Source organism: Xiphophorus maculatus, chromosome 9, assembly GCF_002775205.1.
Source record: "Xiphophorus maculatus strain JP 163 A chromosome 9, X_maculatus-5.0-male, whole genome shotgun sequence".
NCBI lineage: Eukaryota > Metazoa > Chordata > Actinopteri > Cyprinodontiformes > Poeciliidae > Xiphophorus > Xiphophorus maculatus.
Genome location: NC_036451.1, coordinates 9,224,126 through 9,252,088, shown reverse-complemented (window position 1 = coordinate 9,252,088; position 27,963 = coordinate 9,224,126). Strand labels below are relative to the sequence as shown.

The 27,963-nt window shown below is 40.4% G+C and overlaps 2 protein-coding genes across 5 annotated transcripts in view; one reads left to right on the top strand and one right to left on the bottom strand.

Moving 5' to 3' along the window:
- Positions 1 to 18: 18 nt before the first annotated feature.
- LOC102231120 (PH domain leucine-rich repeat-containing protein phosphatase 1-like) lies at positions 19 to 17,485 on the bottom strand. Its single transcript, XM_005814140.3, has 17 exons — positions 15,540 to 17,485; positions 10,774 to 10,970; positions 10,283 to 10,408; positions 9,919 to 10,067; positions 8,311 to 8,457; positions 6,584 to 6,811; positions 5,351 to 5,553; positions 5,205 to 5,265; positions 5,030 to 5,125; positions 3,849 to 4,004; positions 3,555 to 3,755; positions 3,270 to 3,432; positions 2,822 to 2,952; positions 2,630 to 2,746; positions 2,328 to 2,522; positions 2,006 to 2,243; positions 19 to 1,719 (listed from the first exon to the last, which is right to left on the bottom strand). Exons 1-17 carry the CDS (start codon positions 17,068 to 17,070, stop codon positions 604 to 606), a joined length of 5,055 nt encoding a protein of 1,684 aa, XP_005814197.1. The 5' UTR covers positions 17,071 to 17,485; the 3' UTR covers positions 19 to 603.
- A 2,627-nt stretch (positions 17,486 to 20,112) lies between these two features.
- LOC102232875 (tensin-3-like) overlaps positions 20,113 to 27,963 on the top strand; it is a 45,277-nt gene continuing 37,426 nt past the window's right edge. Inside the window, exons 1-5 of one of the 4 annotated variants that reach the window (XM_023340247.1) lie at positions 20,113 to 20,207; positions 22,722 to 22,895; positions 25,394 to 25,444; positions 25,525 to 25,647; positions 25,758 to 25,822. In XM_023340247.1, coding sequence (XP_023196015.1) covers positions 22,746 to 22,895; positions 25,394 to 25,444; positions 25,525 to 25,647; positions 25,758 to 25,822 — 389 coding nt within the window. In that variant the 5' untranslated portion in view covers positions 20,113 to 20,207; positions 22,722 to 22,745. Of the gene's footprint in view, positions 22,896 to 25,393; positions 25,445 to 25,524; positions 25,648 to 25,757; positions 25,823 to 27,963 lie in introns of those variants that run through there. The other 3 variants (XM_023340246.1, XM_023340249.1, XM_023340248.1) reach the window with 3 other exon arrangements.

Below are 27,963 nucleotides of genomic sequence, written 5' to 3'. Positions count from 1 at the left end.
AGGCACAAAGTAAACATGTTGCAGTTATCTGAAAACTTTATTGTTTAGCAAAAGTAGGTTTCTTGTGCTGCTTGCTGTAACGCTGCTCTGAGCTGTTAGTAACTAGAAACGTTGCAGCGCCACCTACAGAACACGGACCTGGAACGTCGTCAGCCTTCAGGAATAATCATCTTTTCTCTCAGAGAATATTAGTTAAGCCTCAGTGACTAAATAAAGTATTAAACTCCTAGGAGTTAGTTAAACAGTTCCTAACTCCGACACCTGTAAGGCCATGAGCTGCGACCCGAACGCTGGTCCGGTTCTTAAAGTACCGCTTAATGCAGAACTGATCTGAAAAGTTACTACAACACAAAGTGCTTCTTCATATCATAGATATGGTAATAATCATTTACATGTGAAGATTTAAATCAACATAAAGTTACAAAAATTGCATCGTGTTTCAGGGTTTGTTAACAGTACAAAATAAAGTAGGTCAGGAAACCTCAAAAAGAGTTTTTAGTCCAAATTGAACTCTGAGTCCACTAAATCAGCGACTCCTCCCTCAGTGATGCTGGGTGATGATGGTGATGATGATGTTGATGGTGATGATTCCAACAGCAGCAGTCAAAGCGGCGTGACAAAATAGTCTGCAGGTCTCTGATAGGTGTGTGTCTGCATCTGTTCCTGCTGCTGCTGGATGATCTGCCGGACCTCCTCCTCCAGCTCTGGCGGGATGATCAGCTGGTCGTCGGGGTCGGGCTGGGCGGGGGCATTGAAGTAGCCCCCCTGCTTCCTGATGGGGGCGTCTGCTGCCTCCTCAATCAGATCCTGGCTACGGCCCTGGCAGGCGACGGAGCCGTTGGCCCGCGCCCGGCGGCCCAGCGTGGCTGAGCGGGCTTCCTGGTTCGGGGAGGACGGAGGGACGAGTGAGGGAGACGGGGATGTGAGGTTAGAAGGTAAGAGTTCGTTACCGAGGGCGACCGGTTTGTATGCGTTTGTGGTGTTGGAGTGAGTGGAGCCGTGCCGGAGCAGGCAGTGGACATCTGCCTCCACCTCCACCCGGCTGCCGTTGGAGAACACGCCGGCGATGGGCTCCTCGTCCTCACTGTCCAGCCCGTTGTCCGACAGCGCTCCGGAGAACTGCCTCTGGAAGCCGCCGGCCCCAGCAGCAGGTCGTCGCGCACCGATCCGTCCCTGAGCGTTCAGATGGGAGCTCAGTGGCTCCGTGGGCGGTGCCGGTGGCTCCTCGGAGGACGCCGTGGAACCCACCTCGCTGCTCATCTCAGAGGTGCTAAACTCGCTACTCAACTCACTCACGGTTCCAGAGGAGGTGGGCGGCAATTGAATCCCCCCATCACTGCTGGAGGTGAAGGGATGCAGACCGGGCTGGGCGGCGGGCCCGGGGCTGGGCGGCGGAGGGGGCGGCTCGCAGAAGCAGCAGCAGTCCTCGGTGATGTTGAGCTGGACGACGACGGCGCTGAGGCTGTCAGAGCAGCCGTAGCTCTGGGCCAGCGTCGCCAGTTTCTTAGCCGCGGCGAGAGCGTCTGGAACGTTCCGCACGGCCTCGATCGCCTCGTTGGGAGACAACAAGTCCCACAGTCCTCGGCTGCCCAGGAGGAAGAACTCATCCTGAGGAGTGAGCGTCACCATGGAGACGTGTGGGCGGGGCGTCACAGAGGGACTGAGGAAGGAGTATCCCATCATCCTGGTGGAGTCGGTCACACCACTGACCTTGTTATCCTCCAGAGACGGAAACAGACATGATAAAAACACAGCGTCTGATCACACGTAATAAGAATAATAATTATTATTGTAAACTATGTTTAATGTACTGAATAAAGATTCAATATTTGAGCAATGGAAGAAAAATTACTTGAATGGAAGCAAAATGATGGAGTTGAGCTAATTTAACCTCATTCAGCATCCATACAGAGATTTACATCACTTTTAGATTTGGAAAAACTATGAACTACCTTAGATTTCAACCAAGAGTTTAAGAACAAATCATGGATGCTTTCCTCGTTACCTCTGTGATGACGGCGTTGTGCTGCCGGACCCTCTCATACTCTGTCTCCTCTCGGACGGTGTGGACGTTGGACAGCAGCAGCGCTCTCCCTCCTCGGCACAGTACGGCCTGGCAGCGGCCCACGTTGGCCGCCTTCAGGGTGAAGCAGCTGCCGGGCTCGCCGGGCGCCACCGGGTCGTGTCTGATGTGACATAATGCTGCCGAGCCACCCATCCTCTGACCGGCCGTGCCGAGCTTCCTGCAGATGGCACAAAAAAAAAAAAAACAGCGTCAACAACAACCAGTTGTTTTCTTCTTTAATGAGGAGTCTGGTGAGGTTTACCGCTGCATGGTGAGGAAAGTATTGGTCATGTAGTCTTCCTGCTTCGGCCCTCGGTGCAGCTCCTCGGCCAGAACGTCTCCCATAGTGCACTGCAGCAGGTAAGGAACCTCGACGTTCTTGTCTCCGTCAAAGACGCCATACAGAGCTTCTCGCGTCCCACAGAAGGTGTCCTGGGCCAGAGCGGCCACACACAGTCTGAGGAGGACAACGGCTCATCAACAGAGATAAGAGCCAGGAAACACCTAATTCTAGACATTCTAAACTAACGGGTGTAAAACAAGAGCCAGTAGTTAAAGACTGACTTGTTTTTGACTCCAGAAGCCTCTGTGAAGCCGTGACTCCACACCGCAGGGACGCCGTGGCTTTCGCTTGCGGCAGAAGCAGACGGAGACGGATCCACCCGGAAACAGCGGATGTTGCTGCAAGAAGGAGAAAAAAGATTTTAGAGACAGTTCTGTGTCTGAAGATTTCTGCTGAAGATTTTCTGTCCATACTTGAGGAGTTCCAGGCTCTTGTGGTCGAGGTTGAGTCGAGGGTTTCCGGTGAGGTCGAGCTCCAGAAGTTTTGGGGGAAGAACCTCAGGCAGCGTGAACTCGGTCAGCTCATTGCAGCTCAGATCGACGCACTGAGAACGGCATGGAGAGAGCTCAACATGAACGTGGTTCTTAATAGATTCTCCGATTTTAAATTGTTGCCTTTGTTTGGATGTTTAAGGACATGGACAACAGCCTAACTACATCAGTCAGGTGCTTTAATTTCACCCAAAAGCTTTGGCTAATGTGAATGAGTGGAACATATAAAATGTTCGAAAACAAAAACATTCAGTATTTAATGTTTCTGTAAATTTCATTGCTAAATGAAAGTTATTTTATGGATATGAAAATTAAGATTTTCAGCATTTTTGAAGCACTCTGGATTGATGCCGGGATTCCTCTGACAAACCTTAATTTCGGGCAGCTGGAGCACCTCTGGGAAGGTGTTGATGCAGTTGGAGTGGGCGGACAGCATGTGCAGCCGCCGGCAGCTGAGGATGGTGGTGGGAACGGCTCTCAGTCGGTTGCCGCTCAGGTCCAGCTCCTCCAGCAGCTCCAAGCGAGCCAGTTTACTGCAGGAGGAGGAGAAAATTCAGAAACTCAAATCAAATATTAACCTGCATGATAATTGACCTGCTGAAACTCTAAATGAATAATTTGATATATTTACAGAGGCATCTTTATTGCGTTGTACCTGGCAGTAAAGGTTTGCAGCTGGTTGTAAGCGAGGTGCAACACCCTGAGGCGGCGGTGTCCCGTCAGCAGAGGGATGCATTTGTCTGTCAGGCTGTTATTGGTCACATACAGCTCCTCCAGGCTGCTGCAGGAATCATCTGACAAGCTGGCTGCAGGCAGATCCTCCAGCTTATTGGCCGATGCATTTAGGTAGCGCAAGCTAGGATGAAATCCGGAACACAGAGTAATTACTACACTTGAAAAATTTAACAAAACGATGAAGAAAGCCAGAGAAATGTGAGAAGAGACCCACCTCTGGGCTTTGATGAACAGGCAGTGGGGGAGCTCCGTCAGGTGGTTGTGTTGGAGATCCAGGACCTCCAGCTGGGAACTCTCCAGCCTATCAGGGAGCGTGCACACGTCATTCCAGCCTGCCAGCAGCTTCCTCAGACTTCCACTAGAGAGCAGCCTGTAACACAAACACAATCGGATCAGGCTGTGGACTGTAAAGCTGTGAGTGGAACTCCAGTTTGTTGCTAGAGTTCAATGAGTTTAAACACTCAAGAGGGACCAGCAGAGAACAGAGACACGTTCAACACAGCTGGATCCAGATTCATGTTTCCATGTCTATATGGAAACTGAAATTAATCATGTAGATTGTGGCCAAACAGACAAACTGTAAGACTGTTTCCCTGCAGAAAGCAGAACGTTAAGAGTTTTTTCTTCAGTTGTTTAGAGGTGTGGTAGAGGCTCTGGCTGGCTACATAGAACACAAACAATGATGTTGCACTATTATTTAATGAAAATAGGGAAGGTAACGTTTCAAAACAAAGTCAAACATAATGGCTTGTTCAAATTGGTCTACAGCAGAAACATTGCAGAGTTTCTAATGGGCTCAACCAGATGGAACAGAAAAAGTTGCAGTTCCATATTAAAGAAAAGATAAATATGATACTGGAGTTTTATTTGATTGTATTTCTGACTAATATATCAGTATAGATAAGTGAACCTCATCTTTTTCTTTTATGCCATCTTTGTCTTTTTGTATCCGCTTGTACACATTAATGTCATTTTAATCTGGAACTTTACTTACAGATTAGATATTCTTTTTCTAGGACAGAACAAAGGTATAACTGTGCTGATTTTTGACAAGAAGGTAAACTTGAATTTATTGTTGACTTTTCCTTATCTACACAAAGATACAGAATAAAAGTGTGCTGAATGTGCAAGTTCCAACTAAGAGACATTTAACCAAACATTAGTGAGGATTTATGTTTCTATTTCAGTCTGCATTCATAATTTTAATCCTGAGTGGATTAAAGAGAAAAAAACAACTAGTTTCTGCAAAGAGGTCATTTGGTTTTTTTCTCAACAACTGAAAGTTTTCCAGGAACCACTACAGTTTTAGGAATCTTTAACTCAACCTTTCATCATATTTGGTTCATTAGACCTTCTTCGGTGGCTGTGTGTGTGGTGTGTTTACGTGCCGCTCACCATACGGGCAGCTCGGTGACGCAGTTATGGTTAATGTCCAACACCTCCAGTCTGTTGCTCTGACACAGCCAGTCTGGGACACCTCCCAGCTTGTTCCTTTAGGAAAACAAACCCAGTCAGTGCACGGCTTTTACACACCCTGAGCAAGAAAGCGAGGTGCCGACATTTTCCCTACCTGCAGAGATCCAGGACTGTCAGATTCTCTGGCACAGGCTGCACCTCCAGCTGCCTCAGCTCTGTAAACACAGGCACAGCAGTGTGTGAAGGCGATGTGTCAGGCCTCGTCAGTTAATGGTCTCATGGTGATATAATTGTCGGTACCGTTATGACTGGCGTGCAAGATCTTGAGGGCATGGCCGCTGACTCTGAGGAGGGAGAGAGAGTTTCTGTCGCAGCGCAGCAGCTCCAGCTTTCCTAAGCAGCTGACGTCCAGCTCCTGTAGGCCGGCGTCCCGCACGTCCAGCTGGATGATGTGCAGCAGCTGCTCCCAATCAGCCACTGTCACTTTGTCAAGCCTGTTCAGCCTGAATTACAGCCACAGAGAGAAGAAATTATACTGTTCAATTAGATTTTTTTTTAAGGGTATATCAATTTATACCCAAGGGTATATCAATGACTTTTGACATCTTCCAAGATGTCAAAAGTCATAAGACTCAGGGTTCATACATTTTATCATAGTAAAATTCAAGCATTTTCAACCTTTTTTTAAACTTTACCAGCACCACACTTTGAATACAAATGAACTAAAAAAAGACAGTTAGTTTCAATACACTATTATATGATATAATTTATTACTGTAATTCATAATGTCTTGTGATAGTATTCTACATTCAACAGCAGGGACAAGGTAAAGTTAAATCTGACCAAATTAGATGTGCTGAACAACTTCTCAAACACACACCTGAATGGTCTAAGAACACTAATTTAACAAAAATTTTAAAAAGCCCAATTATAATAACCTTTAATACAGAAAATATAAGATAACCTTAATTTCAATTACATTGATCTATAAGCCATTGAGAAATTAGGAATAAGTATTTATTACATTGAAACATGGCATTAAAGTAAATTACCTTCTTGCTCAAACTGAATGATTAAACACAAAAAACAAAGAAAGTTACAAAAATCTCTAACAGTAAAAATAATTCACTGTTTTCTGGAATTTAGCCAATATAAATAAATTTGGTAATTCTAACTCATCTAAAAGAAGAAAAATGACTTCAGACAGTGGGGAAAAAAGTGTGCCTTTTTATTAGCTCTGTGACAGTATCTGATTTCAACTGTAAATGTTCTCAAAATTTAGGCTTTTAATTAAAATTCAGATTGAACTTTATTACAAAACTGTGCAGTTGGAAAGTCAAGCACTTTTAAAAACTTTATACAGAAATCAGGCACTTTGGAAACCTTGAAAACAGCTAATTGACAGGATTTCTGGTATCATAAAATGTAATAATTAAGAAATGAGTAAGTCTTTCTGTCATATTTTCTTTTATTTGTTAAGTAAGGATTCCTCATCTTCCAAACACCGTTTTAGACGGTGATTGATCGTCTTACCTGACATCTACATATCGAGTGTGCAGCCACTGCAGCCCAGCCACATCCAGGACAGACAGCCGGTTCCCTGCCAGGCAGAGCTTTTCCAAGCCTCGCAGCTTCTCCAGGACAGGAGGGACACTGCTGAAACAGTTGAAGGACAAGCCGAGGTAGGTGAGGCTCTCCAGAGAGCCCAGCTCTGCAGGAAGCGAGCTTACAATGTTCCCGTCCAGGAGGAGAGTCTGCAAGCTGGCCAGAGGAGGAGAGGTAACAGTTAACACAGAGAGCACTGAAGACCCAGATCAAAACAGTCAGGACTCATTTTCCTATCACATCCAAATATATATTTATGATGAGCTTAGAACAAATATGGCTTACATAATGTCTCACTTCAGCCTGATTCACGATGATGGAAGCAAAAGTTGATTAATTGCAGCACTGATAAATCTAGCCATCAGCTCCAACTCTTTGCACATAAAGAATCTGAGAGCATGTTAGTTTTGGACGAATTGAAAACGTAACAATCTTTAAAAATTGTCAAAAATAAAACTTCTCCAAAACAGGATCCAGTTACAGAGCAGTTTCTCCCTGTGCCTCACAGGGAATTTAAAAACAAAGTCAAATTTCTCATTTTATGGAACCCAGCCATCTGTACAAATAAAATCTAACTAAAGAGGACTGCAGCACATTTCCTTAACAAGACAAGTTACAGCTCCTTTTTTTCTCTCCGTTTTCCACCACTGAAAACATATACATAATAAGATAATGTTTTTTCCTACAAGATTCATTCAAAATAAAATGATGGTTTTGTTCAATGTAATAACAAAAGGGAAGTGTCTGATCTACTGTTGGTTACAATGTTTATTTCATAATTAAAGTAATATATCGTCATTATAAGGGAGTCTTTCTGTAATCGGTCATGTTTTACACATGAGGAGCAGAGGCATTAGACTCATTCTTCAAATGAGATTCCAGAAAGGCTTCATATATTTCTTGATCTGGCATATAGCATCATGTTCCATCCTGGATGTAACTGGACCCAGTGACCCAAAAGGACTAAAAAGAGCAGCTGTGCCATAATCCAACAGCATCTTTTTCACTCAGTAACAACTTCCACACCAAAGACTGTGGTTACCCTAACTTGGTGTAAAGTGTGGTGCATTCCCTGACAGAAGAAAAGTTCTGAATTTAGCATTCTGGCAGGGTGATAGTTGATCAGCCATAAAATCGTTCCCGACCAGTTTTTTGTTTTTACATTTGTGATGCAACATCACGTTTGTCCCCCTCATGCAAGTGTGTTTGTGCAGACTAACATTTTTTTTATTTATCATATCACATATTAACTTATTAAAATCTAATACTTTAAAATTTAAAACTACTTGCAATAAAACAAACTCGACTGTGATAGTCGTGGTGCTTTCATGTTCCGCCGTCCCGACCTTGGTGTGTTGTTAAACATTAACTCTTCTGAGAATATCTACAATGTCTGACAAACAGGTCTCTGGACATCCAGTTGGTTAAATTCCTGATGCAGCGACAGAATCAGCATGACTCTGCAGTGAAGCTGGAATCTCTGCACTGTCAGGACACGTTTGGTTTTCAGCCAAATGCTCGTCTAATGCACAGAGGGATTATTCTGGAGTGATGCCTCAGCATCAAAGTCTCTGTCAGCCGCATGCAGGTCAGTGAGGAAACATTCCGCGCATGTGCAAAACGGCGCTTCAATGCTCACTGCGGCCCTCACTTACTTGTTCATGGTCGCAACTTCTGCAGGCAGACATGAGAGACGGTTTCCAGACAGGTTGAGCTCTGAGAGCGAAGTGATGTCGCAGAGGACCAGAGGAAATTCAGACAGAGCGTTATTTGACAGACTCAGGCTTCTCAGTTTACAGAACCTAGAGTGCAAAAGAGAAAGAGACGAGTGAAAGAGGGAAGGAAAAACAGACACAGAGTTACACAGATATTTATCTTTACTATAATAAGACTATGACCTTCTAAATTAGGTAATAAAAAATATTTGTTTCTAATTTAATAATTATAATTTCATTAAATCTCTTTGATAAACAAATTCACCATGTATTTTGGCTTAAACCTGATTGGCTCAAACAATCAGCTTAAAAAATATTTAGAATTTCTCACTGTTTCAAATGTTTTTTCATTATATATCCATATCTATTTAAGTATTTGCTATGGAAATTGCCTCAATTATTTCGGTTTATTCTTGTGTTGGTTCTTTTATTCCATGCAAGTTGTGCCTCCCCTACAGGCCTGAACTGATCCAGCTTTATGGTCAGACTGAGGCTGAAACACCTTCAAAGGGGAAAGTTACTGTCAATCCATAGTAAAAAGAAAAAAGAAACTGGTGGAAAACCCGTCATGGGAAGTTTGTATTTATCCAGAAACAATAGTGGTGTACATATGAATTTCCATCAGGTAAATGTCAGCCTTTAGTGTGGAGCTCGTTCGACATTAAGTTATAATAAAGAGAGGTGGAATTTGAACACCGATTGGAAAATATCTGCTTACAGCAACATTTTACCAAAATTCTGATACTGGCTGTGGATAAGCTAGCTATTAGCAGATTTACTGTGGCTAGTTTCCTCTAGGTGAAAAACTCTGAGAACACACACACACAAGTATAGATCTGTAAAAATGTCTTTGGCCGAGTTGTTTTTATTCAAAACAAGTAGTCAGTGCCCCCCACCAAATCGACAGCTGTGTACACAAACTGTAAGATGAGCCCCGAAGCTCATCTGAGGAAGAACATCTTTGATGGAATCCAACTGGCACGCTGCTTTCAGCACTCGCATGGTGGATGACAACGTCTGGAAACGCTGTATTATTTAGAGCAGGCTGGGGACGTTTCTTACATTACATTTATACTTTCTGTTCAAGTTTCAGTTTCTATTCTGACCAAAAGCGAACAATCAACTTGTGGTTTGAAGAGGGAATTTTCCAAGAGTGCCAGGTTCAGTTTTACCAAGTGTTTATGTAATTTCCCCAAAAGTAGGAATTTTCATGGAAAAACTGAAGATCTAGGTTTTGAAATGACATTTTTTTTCAGCTTGTATTTTACAGTTAAAGGGCAAAAGGATTCCTAAACCTCACAGGAGCTGAACATAGGTAAATAATTCAGAATGTTGACCTAAATACAAAGAGATGCCCCCAGCCCCAAGAGGTCACATGATGTCATGTCTGTCTGCCATCTCCACTGCAGCTCATTCAGAACCACAAGAGCATAATCTGTAATTTCAGCAAAACTGCTTCCTCTTTCAGGTATGTGGTATCTCCCCAAAAAAGAAACAGAAAACTGTGAACAGTCTCGTTAGTGTTGTGTGTGAGCTGAACAGTCTCACCTGGTGAGTGCAGGAACACCTTTATGCAGGGACATGAAGTTGTTCTTGAGGTTGAGGTGTGTTAGGTCCTGGCTGTAGAAGAGCTGAGCGGGCAATTCCTCCAGGCTGCAGCAGGACAGGTCCACAGAGTTCACCCTCTGGGAGGCAATCTGGGTAGAGACGGGACGAGAAATGCGACGTAAAGGCCATGAGAGAAGCTTGTGACTTTCAGCTGAAAGACCAATCTTTAAAAATTAAAGCCAGTTTTTGTGAGCAGAGAACAGAGAATTGTTGCTTTAAGATGATCCCGAAACATCATGAGGAAAGTTTGACAAAAAATTGAAACATTTCAAATTGTGAAGCAGTTCGATGTTTTAGTTTGTACCTTGGAGGCCATCCTGTGCCAGCGCAGGTGCTCGGCGTACGAGTCGTAGCTGACGTAGTAGATCTGACTCTGGGGACCGGCAGAGCTGAAGGCCAGACAGTGGCTGTGCCTCTTCACTTCTTCCACCTGAAACAAAGGAGGCATTTCAGTTCCCACCGTCTACAAGAAATGCAATTCTCCACCTGATCGAGGGATGAACCAGCATAAACATAGCTTGTGGGTTCAGAATCTTCTTCTGAGGTTTTTCTGTCATTTCCATTTTTTGTGCAGCGCCACCACAGGCAAAGAGGAGTAACAGGCTTTTCAAAGAGTTTATTTTATTTGGCACAGTGCAGTGCAAAAGCAAACCACACCAGCTGAAAACTTAACAAATGTTGCAGCTTTGGTCCCCAACTGAACCGAATCTACCAGACTACCAGGTGTGAAAACACCCTTACACTCATGTCACAGGTTAGATGTTCCTGAATAAAAATCAGCAGAAAACATCTCACCTTTCCTCCGATGAGGGGCAGAATGTGCATCTTGCCCGTGTGGGCATGTTTCACCGACGACACTATGAGGCAGGTTCCACTCAGTGTGACCTGACGCTTTGACCAGCGGTTCACTGGCAGTGCCAGCTTCCCTTTCCGCACGTTGAAAACCCCAGAGAGCTGCACGCGCTCAGAACCCCCCACGCTGCGAGGCTTACCTGTTAGGACAGAGACAGGAGGGTTAAATGACACTCAACAGAATCATTAATGATCAGACTTAGCAGCAGTTGAGAGCTTTTATTTATTTCTTTAGTTCTTTGGGATGTTGTGAATTATCTCCCTCTCTGTGGGTATCTCTTTCCGAAAAGGAGAGTTGTTATGTAAGAGAACTAAAGCTCAATAGGCTGCCACAGTGAGCAGTCACTCAGATGAGATTTGTTTGGTTTTTAAGCATTCACAAACACAAAACCAAAGTGCAAAAAACTTTGAGGTTACCAACAGTTCCCGCAGTCCATTTTACCCTGCGTGTTCAAATTTCTCTGCACTCACATCCACTATGTACCCTCTACTAAAATTGTCAGGTCAAATCCACCAGGGAACAGGAGAAAGTGAGACCCATGAACGGCCTGAACCACTAAGAGGCCTGAAATCAGATTAGCTAGTTACGTAACGTCTTACAACAGCAGAACCTCCGTTCTCCTCGCTGCTCCGTCCAGCGACGGAGACACCAGCCCTGCCTCGACACAGAGGGCGGGCAGCGACAAGAAGGACCCCGCTCAATGAGCTGCACTTCCTTTTCTTTAGTGAAAATCGTGTGAAGCGTGAGTATTTCAGAGTGCTGAGTAAGAGGCAGAAAGCAGAGGCAACAGTAAACACGAGTTTATGTGTCAAAGAACTTTTTCTGTTTAGATTTTTGGGGGGGTTTTGCCCATTGAGCAACAAATTAGGTGGAGCTACATGAAGATATTTTTACACACAATGTAAATATCTCTCCCCCTTCTTTTTAGACACATATAAAGGTTTAGATCGTAGATGAGGACATAAAGAAAATTAAAGAAGTTACATGAAAAAGCTTTGCAAAAAACATATTGAGCCAAAAGCAAGTTCTTTGTCTGATTTGGTCTTTAACAAGTCCATTCATTGAACACTGACTACGACACACAATCAAACAACTTGCTTTGTCATAAACCATTGTTGTAAAAATGAATACAAAAAAACTTAATGTTTGTTCCAACATCATGTATACATGATTTATTTGGAGCATTTTTTAAATAAAATCTTGCTTTCCACCTAAAAGCAAGATTTTCTTGAATTTGAATTAATGTTCAGATTTTCATAAATCTACTAAGGACACACACATTTACTGTTTCACTTGACTAGTTGAAGACTTAATAATAAAACATATTGTAAGCCATCAGTGTTGCAGGGTGGGTACACACAGGAACAGAAATACTCTAAACTCTGCTGATGCAAGACAACTTTTGAAACATTTTGCTTTAAATAGACAAAGCCTGATGGTTGAGTCCAGAAAACCTAAAAGATGTGCTTCTATTGCATATTTCAAAACATAATGGGGTTAAAAGTATCTGCTTTCTTTCAGATGGACATTTGAGGTTTATTCTATTGTGATTGACAGGGGTATTCTAGCTGCTGTCATCCTGTTTCTATTTGAACAATACAGTGAATTATGTGTTGCGTGGATCCACCCTTCCCTGGGCGGTGTACACATGATATGTTTTGTTGTTACATGCCCTTTCCTTCCTTCTGTTTCTCTGTTTAGAGGAAATTCTGCCTCTGATCAAGCAATTGCTCATTTTTCAACTGAACCTTTATTCCAATTCCACCAAGTATCCAACGTCCTTCTTCCCTTTTGCGACAGAACAACCAGCAACAACTTTGCCTCCAGATAGCGTTGAATTCCGAGTTCAGACCGATTGAGGAATCAGTCTTTAACCTTGTGGATTATAGCAGCGTCCTTTGGATGGAGGAGGAGTCCTCGCCTTCAGCTGTCTCAGAGAGATCCGAAACACTGAGGAGGTGAAATCCGAGTTCCCCTAAGGTCACTTTTCTCTTACTGTCAGCACTCTGTGAGTTGGTATGACAGAAAGAGATTTATGCACATGGCACTTTGCTGGTGGAATTTGTGCTGCATCAAAATCCCTTAGCCAGAAATCAACATCCCAGAATGAGTCAAACCACATTTACTAACAATACATAAAGATAATAATCTTCCAAATAACTTTACTTCCTAGTTCTTCCCAAATACGAAAGAGGCATAAATTACTCAGGAGGATGGATGAATACCAGTGAATCATTGTCACCTAACATTATCTCTTAGCTGTTTATCATGTCAGTCACACATATCAACCTCTCCCGTTTGCCTCACTGCACAACTGCTGCATCTGTAGGTTTCCATCAGCACAACTCTAATTCAGGTTGCTGCAGATGTCCCAGACTGTTGAGAGAAGCTGGCTTCAAAGTCTGATAGCTGTTTAAATCACTGATTAAACCAAAACAGAGGACCCCCAGTATAGCTGAACAAATGCTTGAGACCCCCTCTAAAAATGCTTATAACTGCTTGTCTTAATAATTCAAACACCACCACAGTGGGATCCATGTTGGCACTAACGCAGAAGCTAACGTCCATGATGTTTCTTGTCTTCGGTTGTTGGGAGAACGGCCAATCAGTATCAAGCCAAATGAATGGTGCACCTGCATTAGCTGCTTTACATACAGCAACCAATAAAATGTTAAGTAGCATTATGTCTATGTCATACCTTCCTAAGGTGCATCTTCTATCAAATATTTTAGCTATGCTCTAAAGAAAATTCTGTGAAACAGTAAATTTTACGCAAACAATTTGAAGTTACTTTCTTAAGAGTCTGCAAATACTGAACCACGAATAAGTGGGGGTCCTCTGTCTAGGTTCTGTATTTGGGGACTTCACTTTAAAAACAACAAGGTATTGTGGTATTACATCAAAAGCAACATCTCAGCTGGGATATTTAAGCACCAAACAGCACTAAGGGTCAAACTGTAGCTGTGTTTTGAATTTTTTTTAACTCAACAAGGAGGCCGGTCTAAGGATCCTGGGTGTTTCCATTAGGTTTACAACTCTGAAATAAATGGACTGTGACACAACCACTTCAATGATTCAAGATGGTCATGACAGCCAGATGTAGGACTGCACAATATATTGCAAATATAAAGTTATAGCCATATTACTGTGTACAATAATCGTATTGCAAGCAAGTGTTTAAAGTGCAATAATTGTCAGCTAATATATTCCAAGTGTTATGAATTTGCGTTTTTGAAGCTAATGTAATATTTATCCAGTTGGTCAGAGTCTCATGGCAGTAGATGCTCACGCTAGACCTAAATGGCGTTCCCTTAAATGCTACTGGTCACATATTGATGGAAGGAACAATGATAAAGGAGGAAAAGAGACATTTATATCTGGACTAATGTCGTCATTGCAATATTTAGAAACACTTTTGCCATCGGCAACATTTTCTAGCATCATGCAGCCTTAAGCAGGTGTGCATATCTTTTCACAGATTCTACTGTCATAAATATTTGACATAATATTCCTACAAGCAAAAGAAAAAACTGAATCAAGGTGTTAGGATATAACAAAACCATTTAAAACAGAAAGTGAAACCTTTAGCATCAATATTACAATCATCCTGCTAATGAATTAATATATTGAACTTAAATTTGTAATAGTGCTGTCTTGCATGTATTTATTAGATTGATTTTGAGAGATAGGCATGCATATATGATGAGTGAAATAATAGGAGAATATTGGCAAAAATTTGGTTTAAAGTAAGAATTAAGTTTAGCTCACTAGAATGCATATATAAAAAACATAGGTCAACATGATTATTACATTTCTACTCTATTTCTTACAGTAAAATGATTTACTAAATCTAACGTAAAATTAAAAAATTCAACTTTGTATTAAATTATTCACCAAAGCAACTGTCCCTAATTTAATATGAACACAATGTAAAAAAAAAAAACTCTTATGCAATAACTTTAGCTGTCAAAATAACATTTACATATTTTTAAATCCCCAACTATTATTTTTATAACTGCATTTTAATGCTCTTCATATCAGAAAATTGTCATATTTACGGTAGAAAGGAAGATATTTTCTACAGACAGATCAGTGTAACCTGCTTTATTTATTGAACACCTCTGTGTGGAAAACATGACAATATTAGTTGCAATCAGGTACTCAGCTCCTGATTATATAGCTCCCTGTTCTTTGTTGATGGTATCAAAAACAAGGTCAAAAAAACAGTATCCAGTTGTGCTAATCCCAAAGGAGATCATGGATGTTTTTCCTATCCTCTTACCCGGATTATCAGCAAAACAGGTTTGTTATCAATAACAAAAACAACAGAGGGGCTTTAAGAAGAGAAGCCTGCCGTGTAAAGACTGAACATCAGTCTTCAGCGCGGTCAGGGACGACACCTGTTACTTTCTGATGTGTCATCTTACTGGGCTGCAGCCAGAGGGGCTGGAGCTGCTTTAAAGGCACAACACTGGGTATTGTGTGGGCAGGACAATTGCATACACTCTTTTCATAGTTTCAATGACCAAACACAAAGACGGTACTCACAGTACACTGAGAATGGATAAACAATGACTGAGTGGAGACAAACCAAGCACTGCTGAAGTGGTCTGCAACAGCTTGGGTCTCTCAATGCTTAACATGCAAACATCGTTACTGCAACAGATTACAATCAACCCGTTTCTGTGATACACAAAACATTTCTTACCAAAGTAGAAGCGTATAAGGCAGCCGACTTCAGGATTCATCCCCTCCTCCTGTACCCTCCACTCGTCTTCGAACCCCAGATTGGTGAGGTACTCGTTGAGGATCTGCAGAGGCCGTTCATCATCCCCCAGCCGCCGCACAACTCCCCCATGCAGCTGGATGAAGAGGGTCGGGGTTGGACAGGTACAGAGGGGCTCGGACCAGTCTTCGCCGCCCCCAGGGATCTCCTGGTCAGGCCTGACAGATGGTTGGCTGGTGAGAGGCCGAGTCAGAGAGCTGCTGGAGCATTTGGAGGGAGATTTGATTAATTCGGAGGTATCTACAGTGTCACTTTTAGTATCATCATCCTGGTTATGAACTTCTGAGGGCAGCTGGTCTGCTGCAGAATTGTCCGTTGAGTGTGTTGGGGAGGAGGTGAGCTCTAGCTCATCTGAGGAGCTCTCAAACGGGTCAGGTCCCTCTGTAGCACTGTCACAGCTGGGACTCGGCACTGAGGAGTCGATGCCCACACCCAGGCTCTCGCTGAGGGAGTCTTGGTGCTCTGTGCTCCTGGGGCCACCTGGGCTGAAGTCCTCACAGGTGCTGCTCTCCATATCCGAACCAGAGTATGCCCCAAAACAGTCAGCAGCACTCTGGCTCAAATCAATGCCAATATCATTCAAGCAGATCTCAGATGAAGAGTTACTGTCAGTTTTGTCATCAATAAAAAAATTTGAGGGCATTTTAGATTCAGGGCAATTTTTTGTGTTTTCGTTCTCCTCCAATTTAGGAGTTTTCGCATCTACAGTGTCCATGTGTCCATTACTATCTTTACAAAGATCATTTAGGTCAGAAGATACAGCAGCGGGTTTGCAGTTTATTCTCAGGACAGCCCCAGATTTACTTCCCTCCAGCTTAATGGCCACCTCTTTCGCTGTGGTGTCAACGGTGCAGAGCACTGGGCGCGGAATGGAGGGCGTGAGCCAGTCGTGGACGTGGATACAGCCTCGCCGGAGGTCCGATCTCACCCATGACTTGTCAGAGGCCTGGAGCTGCTTCGACTGCTTCTGCCGGAGGAAAGTCTTCCTGTCCAGGCTGAGGGTGCTCAGCGGAGAGGCTGAGGGAGCGGGGTTGGGTGCCTCGACTGAGGACGCCCCAGGCGGAGCCCCCAGAGACAAATTCCTCTTGTGTCTGTGTCGCCGCCTGTTCAGCAGCGAGTTTACCGAAGTGCTGCTGTTCACCGACGTCAAGCTGTACATGTTGGCGGCTTTCACGACGGGAATGTTGCTACCTTTTCCCGTAGCGTTGGCAACTTGGTTCTGGTAGATCCCGTTTCTTATCGCAATCTGGAGAAGGGAGGTGGCTGCAAGTCCCTTCCCAAAGAGTTTTGCCTCGGCGCCCCCACCCTCATCCTCCACGATGGAGGGTCTCTTTCCAGGGGGGAGAGAAGATAATCCGCACGGCTTTACGAAGTCCCCGCCATACTCTAGTGTCCCCTGTAGTGCTGGTGAAGCCGAAAGCGTTCCAGAGTCGTTGTCCTTCCCACTTTCCATTCTGTTAGCAAACCACGTCAGTGGCAGACGAACAGCCCGCAGGTGAACGCTAGGATGGGTTAGCTTTCAGCAGCTGGCTTGGTCTACTTACTGGCTTTGCGTTAGCTTAGCATGCTAAGGTACTGCGTAGTTGTTCCAGAGAGTTATCCTGCTACATCATCCCATTTCATCAGGCGGCCGTTAGCTCTCCAACAGGTGCTAACGGACTGGCGCGGAGAGGAAAACTGGACTTTAGCTGTTTGACATTAGAGCTACGGCGACGGAAAGAAGCAGCAGTTACTGATAGAACCCGGGAGATTGACGGTCAGCGGCTGAGCGTGGACAGGGCGGGGTCTCATTGGATATGAATTATGATGCATTCAAGTACGACCATAAGGCTCGGGAATTTCACACATGTTGTCAGTAATTCATAGAATGAAAGAACAATGTTCATTTTACTCAAACATATACTTCTAAAGAGTTAAATCAGAGAAACGTTTCATTTTTTCCAGAGATGTATAAGCTCAGTTTGAAACAGAATCTCTAGACTGCATCATGCCTGCCAACATCTGCTAGCACTAATGGGACACATGCAGCTGTGGAGTGACACACACAGTCTTAGTGTGGTCTGCTACCCCGGAAATTAAAATAAAATCTACTCAGAACTATGCATTTCCAGTCATTTGAAGAACATTTGACTAATTATGTACACTGGTTAAAGATAACTGTGAGCAATGCCTCATTTTGAGGATTCAAGTGGTGACAGTGGAGAGGAAAAATTTCCCTTTACTTTAACAAGACTTTCCAAAAAACAGAACTTCCCTTAAGCAGTAAGACTTCCTAACAAAGCCAACACTGTGCCACTTACTTAAATTTGATAAAATAAAGTTATTTATCTTAAATCTCTTATGGCCATAATTGTAACTGGGCCACCTGTTTTTGTTTTTATTTTATGGTTGTAAAATTCTCAAAAAATGTGCATCGAGTCTGTATTTTTGCTGTTTTTTCCAGAACAACCTCAGCTTTCAGTATTGGATAGTTATTTAACATTTCTGTCTATTAAAAATTGTGACAAACAGTTTAAAGAGGAAACAAAACAATTTGGAATTGGAATTTGAAGGTTTATTACTGAACAAGAACTTCAATATGACAGGTATGAACAATTTCAACTTAACTATATTACATAAATGCAGAGAAAACTGAAGCCTGGCCTCCAATTTACAAGTTTTTATGCCTGTTTATAGTAAATTATTTCAGGCTTTTTCATTTTGGTGGTAGACTCTAAAGCAGTTCCTGTTCAGCTGGCAGCAAAGTAAGTGTAAATCACTTTTTACCAAAAGTGATTTTTATTTATTTATTTATTTTTTTCAAAACCAATTTTTGTAAAAAAAAATGTTACTTAGGGCTTTCACATTTCGAAATGTGTACTTTAGTACTTGTACTGGAATAAAACAGACCAACCTGTACTTTTAATAAGATATTTTTTCATACTAGTACCTGTATGTCTAATAGAGAAAGTGAGTACTTTTGACACCTCTGTCTAAAATGTATGGACAAGCCAAACAACTTCCGGTTAATTTAGCTCAAAATTAAATATTTATTTGGGAGACAATTAAAGATTTATTCAAGAATATTTAGTTTGCAAACTAAATAATTAGCTTCCCAACTACTACCCAAATGGAGGCTAACTACTACCTAATTTTCAAATATTGAATTTAACATATTTGAAATTCAATATTTCAAATTTTCAATTCAAATTTACATAATTTTTAAGCTTCAAATTCAAGTAAAGTTTTATGCTAAATTTCAAATTTACCTTTGAATTTTCAAGTTAATCAAAATTCAAAATATTAAATTTGAAAGCTAAATAAAGCATGAAGTTAACATTATATTAAGTACGCAAATAATTGTACATCTCTTTGTGTTTTAATAATATTCTGACAAAAATATATATATTGTATGACTGACAACTGCAGTAACCATAATTTTTGCATTTTCTTTACATAAGATGATAACACCAACTTTAAGGAAATTTCCACTGAATTAATGATTTCTGCAACTGAAATAAGACAGTGATGGTACCATAGCTTGAAGTTACAGTGATTTATCAAATAATAATATATAAAGTTATATGAAGAGAAAAACAATCGACAGAAACAGTACACAAACTCTTTAATTCACAGTCACGTTTATTAAGACACTTGTCCTTATCTTGACGAAGTCGCCTTTAAATCATATTTTAACGCCATCTAGTGGAATCAATGTTGAATTATCACATACTGTATATACTAGCAGTTCTATATAAGTGAAATAAGAATTGTTTTATTGAAAAATTATCACTGTAATTTTCTTTTTTCCTTTCCTACCTACAATTATTGTAGGTATTGTAACTTATACAATAAAACTGTATAAGATTTTATTGTTTTTATTATTGTTTTTAATTTTATATATTCAAAACTGTTTTAATATTTTTAAGTATTTTTAAACTATAATAATAATAATAATGATAATAATAATAGTAATTATTATCATTATTATTATTATTATTATTTGTAGTAGTAGTTATAAAATATATTTATCACAGTTGTTAAAACATGTTAGTAGCCATTTAATATGACGAACTGGTTTCATTGTGTGACCTCCTCATTTGCAAAGTATTTTGTTTTGAAATTTGTCTGTAAATAAAATTTGACACACACTCATATATCCAACACGATGTTTTTAAGACTACAAGTTCCAAAACACCATGACATTGATGATTAAGATATGTTTTCACAAATCATAACACCATAAAAATGCATGGTTAGTTTGACAGATCCTCTTCCACTCTAAGACAATCAAAAGTTAGTTGAGTGTCGTTTTTAAATTTTAATGTCATCATCTGGCACCCCAGACAACATGGAGATAAAACTGTTTAATCAGCTCCTGTTTGTTTTCAGAGAGGTGTTGCTGGATTGCTATGGGCGTCCATGCAGACGTGAGTGAACTGCTGTCACACTGCAGTCCAACAGAGGGCAAAGTGCAAGCAGAGCTGTCACAGTATACTTTATCAAGCTCTTTTTCCTCTTCCTTCCTCCTCCCACCTACTGTCAAGTCTCCACCTCGTCTCTCTTTAATACCATTCACTCAGACTTTCACTCATCTTGCTGTGCTGTGCTGTGAGTATAACATATTGTTTGTTTGCAGCAAAGGTAAGCTTTTTTTGTTGCTTTCTGACAGGTTACAGAAAAGTTTGAACTAGTATTGACCTGGTCATTGTTCCATGAAGTTTGCCTTTCCCTTGCATGTAAATGGCCTCTGAGCATGTGATGACTGGAAAATCTCACTGAAGAATGGATCTACTGTAAATGCAACAAATTATTTACTGAAACATTAAGGCAGAGAGTATATACAGATGTGTTTGCTGTGGGATTCAGATGCTGTTTAATCTCTGGCTCTGTGTTAAAGGACTTGGAAGGAGTGAAATCCCTGCCAGTAGGAGTGCTATAATTCAGCTGATTAACATAACATAACCTTGATACTAATATAATTTCTAAAATGATTTCTATTTTGAGCTCTTCTGAAAACTCGAGGTTAATTTAGAAACCTTTAAAAAGCATCTGAATAAAACAGAATGAGAGTTTGCAGTCATGAGATTTCATTTCTGTTTTTTAATTGTTTATAATGTACTTTCAGTTTCAAATGATCACTTTGTTTAGGTGACAATCAAACTCTGCATCCAACAAAGCAATGGTGTTCTTCTGTAAGATCATAAGTCCAACATAAAATAAACAAAGGTGGGTGATCCACTTGGGAATTCCATTCTATAAAATGGGAAATAGAAACTGTAATTATATGTGGCCCACTTAGTACTCAAGGACTTTTCAGGGTAGCATGAGCGTGGTTGAGACATACACTTCTTGTTTTGGTTTTTCAGGCGGAGCACTGACAAATTTAGATGTGCAGCAGTAAAAAATGTTGGAAAAACAGCCCAGAAATACATCTTTGCAGAGAAGTCACTCTTTAAGACTGTTTGCCCAGCCCTGTTAGTCGCTTCTGCATGGATTCTCTAGAAAGAAGGGATGCAGCAGAGAGTGGGAAGTAAGGAAACAGGCCAGGACTGAAGAGTCACGTTTTTCACACAAAGAATTAAAATGTAAAGCCACAGATTTGAGAGGAAAAGCTCTACAAGGGTGGAAATTCCCTAAATAGTTTGAAACAGGGGCTGTTTTGATTATGTTCTTGTAGTTATTCGTCAAATAATTTTTCACTTTTTTTGTGTTCCCTTCAAATTACTTAGTAGGCTATCGCATACTTATTGGTGTCTGTATTGCTGTTATTTTATCATAAGTATGTTTCTGAATGTGAATTCACTTTATTTGTTCTTAAAGTGTGCTATCTAATACCCACTAAATTAGGAGGAATAGCCTATATCAAAAATCTTTTTCAAAATGTGAATTTTGTTTGAGACATTTTACAGACATGACATGAAAATTTTCCCATTGTGCAGTTTTAATTCTTACAATAAAGCAGAGCTGGAGGTTATTATTGTGTGCAGCTGGTGAAAAGGGTTGCATCACTATTTACTCTGCTGTGGTCACAAGGCTTGAGTGAACACGAGTTTAAGCACGGCTCTTTGTGTTTTCCTTGCAGCCCAGCTGTGTATCAGTCTCTCTGCCAAACGAGATCTATTTTTTTATCCAAATACTGACATGTAGCCCAGTGGATGGGTTACTCGGGAATTAGGGAGGAAATTGCACTCCTTAGAATGCATTTTTATTCGGATAAAAACAATTTGAAAATAACACTTGATATGTTAAGAAAGAAAAAACCGATGCCGGATTGAAGACCCTTCTGTTAAACATTGTCAGAGTGCATCTGTTGATCATTTCAGAATGGATTAATAGTCATTTCAACTTTATAAAATTTAAATATTCAAGCACAGAAACACTAAAGTTGTACAGATGAGAATACATCAGTTTTGTAATTCTAGATTTCTGATCAGTTGAACAATGTCCTGTTGTCAGCTGTTACATTTCTGTTTGCCATTATTCTCAGTTTCAGTTTGAGAGCAATTTCAATTATTTGTAAATAGCAGCATTGCTTAGTGATTTTACAAGTTTTCTTCTGTTGTTCTATGTATGTCAAATACAAAATAAATTAAATTATCTATAGTAAGATGGAAAAGTAAAAGCTGTAAAACAGTTTACCTAAAAAAGTGAAAAAAGACAGTTGATGAAGCTGAGTAAAATTAGACACAAAAGCTGTAGTTTCTACAGAAGTTGTGTTGCTGTTATTGAAAATAAAGTAGGTTTCTTAAGACAAAATTTATTTTCTTTGTCTCTGTTAATTGTTTTAAATTTGCAATCTGCTGAGTACTAAGTTCATGAACTCTTGTTTTTTGCTCATGTGCTTTTTTTCCAAGTCTCAATGTCAGGGAGAGTTTAAGGTGACTAAGCATTTGTTCGGCCATGACCCTACTTTGTGAAGCAACATGTTCAAAAAAGGAGTGCATAAAACTGATGAAATCAGAAATTTGTTGAGTGTGAAATCCTAATGTGGCTCACATGGTCAATGAATTTGTGGCAAAACCTTGATAAATGCTGCATTCACAGCTTAAAAATCTCACTTCCACAAAGTTTTAATAACTTTCTTTTTGTATATGTCCTGCATCACTTCCTGAATGTTTTCAGAGGCCAATGTAACTAAAAGCTGTCATGGAAGAACTGCGACAAATTGATCTGACATACATCACAGAGTGCATCATCAGCATCATCTGCCCTTCTACATGTCCAGAGGATCTGTACTTGCAGAATCTGAAGAAGATTATCCCTATGCTAGAGTCTAAGCATGGGCACAACTATATGGTGAGAAAATATTGTTTTAAACAGCTGTTTTCTTTTCATAATTCTTTTTACTCATGTACTATTAACATTAACCAAGACTACATTAAAGATTTTTAAAAATGCTACTTTTTATAAAGAGAAACAATTAATCCCCCAATTAACTGCAATTAGTTGCGAAAAATCGAAAATTTTTGAAAAGACAATTCAATTCCACTGATAGTACAAGGGCATAATTAAAAGAGGATCTGCAGAATTAAGAAATCCTTTAAATATACCTCTTACTACTGCAAGATTAAACAGAAATTAATAGAACTAATAGGTTTAATCCAATTATGATAATTATGTTAATAACTGTCATTATTAACATAATTTTAATTATGTTAATTAAATGTAACTTAATTTAATTTTTTAAAAATTATGTTAATTAGCATCATAATTAACATAATCATTTATGTTAACCCTCTGATGCATATGTGGTGTCCTTTTGGACCCGGTGAGGTCCATTTTTGCAATATCTTTGTAATGAAAAGTTTTCCTCACTTCATATTCCAGGTATTCCTAAACAAACATCTTATTGATATCAAGCAATTCAAAATTTTAATTTACCTTTTACACATTTTAAGAAATATGTTTTATATTACTACCCCTTTCTTCCAAATGATCCGCATTCATTTCCTCAGGAATTTAATTGGAATCTTTGTTACTTACCAACTGTGACTGCCAGGAATTTTTTTTTGTGTGAAACATACACACTGAGCCCTAAGTCTCACCTCTTAATAATAACATTTCACAAAGCAAGAACCTTTACATATAATTATTATCTTTATTTTTACCTCACAAATGTGTGGGCGTGTGTGTGGGGGTGTGTGTGTCAATCATGAGTACTGTGATAGAGTTATTGTCACAAATCAACCTATTACCCTTCTTTGAAGTTAGATAATACTAGTTATCTAACCAAGCTAGCTAACATTACTGCCTATACTTTATGGTGCATGTGTATTATTTGTGGGTGTGTGTGTGTGTCGGTGTGTCTCTGTGTGTGTCTGACACCCTGGATGAGAAAACCAGAAGAGAAAATATGTTGAATTACATGGAAAACCTGTTGATCAATGTGTTCAAGGTCCTTTCTTTTATTATCTCAATAAATAAAATTAAAATTTATAGCTATATAAATGAATGCATAAATAAATGAACTGAAAAAGAATAGAGTGCCTTATCCGGGTCGGGGAGGATGTCCTGCCCCAAGTGGAGCAGGAGATCGACAGGCAGACTGGAGCAGCGTCTGCACTGCAGACTCTGCAGTGAAGCGGGCTGTACCGGTCTGCCGAGGTGAAGAGAGAGCTGAGTCAAAAAGCGAAGCTCTTGATTTACCAGTCTAAGTTCCTACTCTCATCTATGATCAGGAGCTTTGGGTCATGTCCGAAAGAACGAGGTCACAGATACAAGCAGGCGAAATTAGCTTTAGTTTTTTAGGGTGTCTGGGCTCTCCCTTAGAGAGAGAAGCTCAGTCATCTGGGAGGGAATCAAAGTAGAGCCGCTGGTCCTTCATGTCGAGAGGAACCAGTTGAGGTGACTTGGGCATCTGGTTAGGATGCCTCCTGGACGCCTCTCTGGTGAGGTGTTCTGGGCATGTCCCACCAGGAGGAGGCCCCCGGGAAGACCCAGGACATGCTGGAGGGTCTATGTTTCTCAGCAAGGAACGCCTTGGGGTTCCCCGGAGGAGATGGAACAAGAGCTGAGGAGAGGGAAGTCTGGGCCTCCTTACTTAGGCTGCTGACCCCGCAACCTGACCCCAGATAAACGGAAGAGGATGAGTGCATGGATGGATGGATGGATGGATAAATTCACACACCTACACACGCCCACATGCATGATACACACAGCACAATAGAATACTGACAATATTGTTAGTTAGCTTGTTTAGTTAGCTAGTTTCAAGAAACATGCTCTTTCTATCCCCCCCTCTCCCTGCCGACACACACACCCACACACATAATGGACGCTGACATTTTTCCAACATTGCTGTTGTAAAATTGCTGTTGTTGTCATTTCGTTTTATAAATGTTATACAAATTGTCACAAATCTTCTACAATTTCTTCTAAAAATGCTTAAAAAAGTGAAAAATTAAAATATTTCAAACATGAAATAATTCTTGTGTGAAAAAAACACAGCAGAAAGTATCATATTAAACATTATTTTGAATCAAAATGACAAAAGTAGCATAAAAAACACATTGGTTTAAACACAAGTCCAAAAAGACTGACTCATGGAAGACTGTATGGTCAATATGTCACGCATCAGAGGGTTAATTATGATGATTTTCCACTTACAGGTAATGAAAACATGACATTTAAAATTAGAATAAAAATCAATAAAAACAATATTTTTAAAAAACAAAATATGAACTTATTAAGGGTTATTATTTTCCATCTAACAAACGGCCCTCATCTGAGTGCTTATTCTGATTTTTTGAATATGACTGTAATTTCTAAACATTCACTTTTCTGTTCTAATACAGCTCATTAACCTTTCCCAGAAGCATGACGTTCTTACAAAAATGACCCACAAGGTAATTAAACACTCATAGATATTTGGCTTCAAGGTTTCAGTTCTGTGTGAATGTAACGCACCGATTCGGTTTCCTGTCAGATTTTCAACACAGGTTGGCTGGATCTCTTAGCTCCCAGCCTGGATCAAATCTTTAATGTGTGCACAGCAATGGAGAACTGGCTCCAAGGTTATCCAAAACGCGTCCTGGTGTTACACTGCAGGGTAAGTATGTGGGCACTGCCCACTCACAGTAACATTAAGATGTGCTTGAGGTGAGCTGTGTGGTACATGGACATAATATTTACACTTAAATCTGTGAACATCTTCAACAGGGAGATATGGGAAGGCTTGGAGTTCTCTTGGCATCGTACATCCACTTCAGCAATATGTCTGCCAGGTAACACGTTTTTAATTTTTCTTAAAATAGAGTTGAACTGCAGCACATCAGTGAATAAACTTTTGAAGACACTATGAAACAAGCCTGTTCTTTACTCTTTTGCGGGCTTCATAGTGTGAAGTCTGCGCCATCACACTATGTAGCCAGAAGATGGATGGTCTTTGAAGGGTCTTGGAGACATTTTTGACATCTAATATGCATTAATGATGGAGTGCACTTTAAGTTACACATAACAAGATTGCCTCACCTGTTTGAGAGACCGTAAATCTTTCATGCTGAGAGCATGTTGGTTCATTATCATTGTTGGAGCATAAGTGGAGTGTTGTGTAGGTGAACTTCCTGGCAGCAATGGGAACTGATCAATGAAGTGTCGCCTGCATAGACTGGTTGGCTTTGTTATCAGAGAATTTCAACCTGGCTACAATGTGATTAAACAACCACTGGCCTTTAGTGACCATGCAATTTATTGTAAGGTTCTTTGTGCCGCAAAGAGCCTTACAATAAAAGCTGCTACATCCATCAGGTTGTTGCACCACTCCTCTAAACAAGCAGTTGAAACACACTATTCAAGCTCTGAAAGGCAGTAGATACAGTGCAATGATCAGATCATGTACAAAAAAATCAGACTTTGCTGTGCTACCTAGTGAACTGGGGCTTGTAGCTGGAGAGTTGGATATATTTCTAAATTGTGCATGTGGGTTGTTTATGAGGAAGCTGAAAGAAGTTGTGAGCTTTGAAGCTGAAATATAGAATGGTTGTCAAGGTCTTAAAAAGAAGTCTGATATTATATTTAGTAATGATAAAAAGCAGGAAAAAGAAAAGCAGTGGTATATAGTGTTTCTGATTCCATAGCTCAGGAATTGGAGCCCAATTAATACATCTATAAGCTTATGGACTTTGGGGTTGTGTGCTCACAGCAGTGCCAAACATGCACATTCTGGATGTAGATTGCAGGATTGCTTATGTTAGTAATTATGGCACTGCAGCAGATGCTTGTCTAAAAACTTCATTAATGTTTACTAAATTTGCTGTGATCCAGGCACTGATTGAACTAATAGAGGATTTCAGCACCGTCCTTATCGCCTTTTTTTTCTTGATAAACAGGAATTGTCCAATAAGATCAAAGCTTTTTAACACCACATCATCAAGACATTTGTAGAAACAATGTAGTGATTGTAGAATGCTAACTTTGTTTTTGTGGAGTAGATATAAGAAGTGTTCTATGAGAACACTTTAATTTACATGGTTTTTAGTTTTTAACAGTGGTGGAGAAAGTACTCAAAAAATGTACTTAAGTAAAAGTACAAATACACAGGCAAAAATGTACTCAAGTAAAAGTCAAAGTACCACATTAACATTTTACTTAAGTAAAAGTAAAAAAGTACTGGCTTTTAAAAATACTTAAGTATTAAAAGTAAAAGTACTTGCTGAATACTTAACCTAATCGCTAATATCATTAAGTGTGCCGATACTATTTAATTTGAATACATCATAAATGTGCCATTTTAATAAACAATGTCACAGATTAAACATGTTCTTATTGTGTTTATTCTCTGTAAGAGTTTAGACTTAGATATGTGATTCTATGCATCATAATTTCAGGGATGGAAACATCTTATTTCCTGTCCTAACGTAGCATGAACTTCATTAGTGACATTTATTTAGAAAGAAATCCAACTGAAAGGGGATGGAACGAAGGTGTGGGGGGGAAGACATGCAATCGAGGAGCCACGTAGCAGAGTTGTAGTCAAGACCACTGAACACGAGACCAAGACCAGCGCCCTGCGCTACATGACACAATAAAATGAAGTGCACCTATCAAAACTGGTTCTCAGATTGATCTGAAAGATCCACATTTCCATAAAAACACCTAGATATAAATACTTAGAGCTGAAATATATTTAACCAGTATCAATTACAACTCATTTCATTCTGTTTTGCTTTCATCGCTGTGCTACAATCCGCAGAGGTCGCCTGCCATCCCTATAAAAATAACGCCCTGGGCGGTTGCCCATATTGCCCATGTCAGAAACCACAACTGTCTGCACCATTAAACCATGAAACATAGCAATTAACTGTAATTGCTACGTTACAATTACAGTTGTAATTGTAACATTACAACAACACTATGAACACTGTCA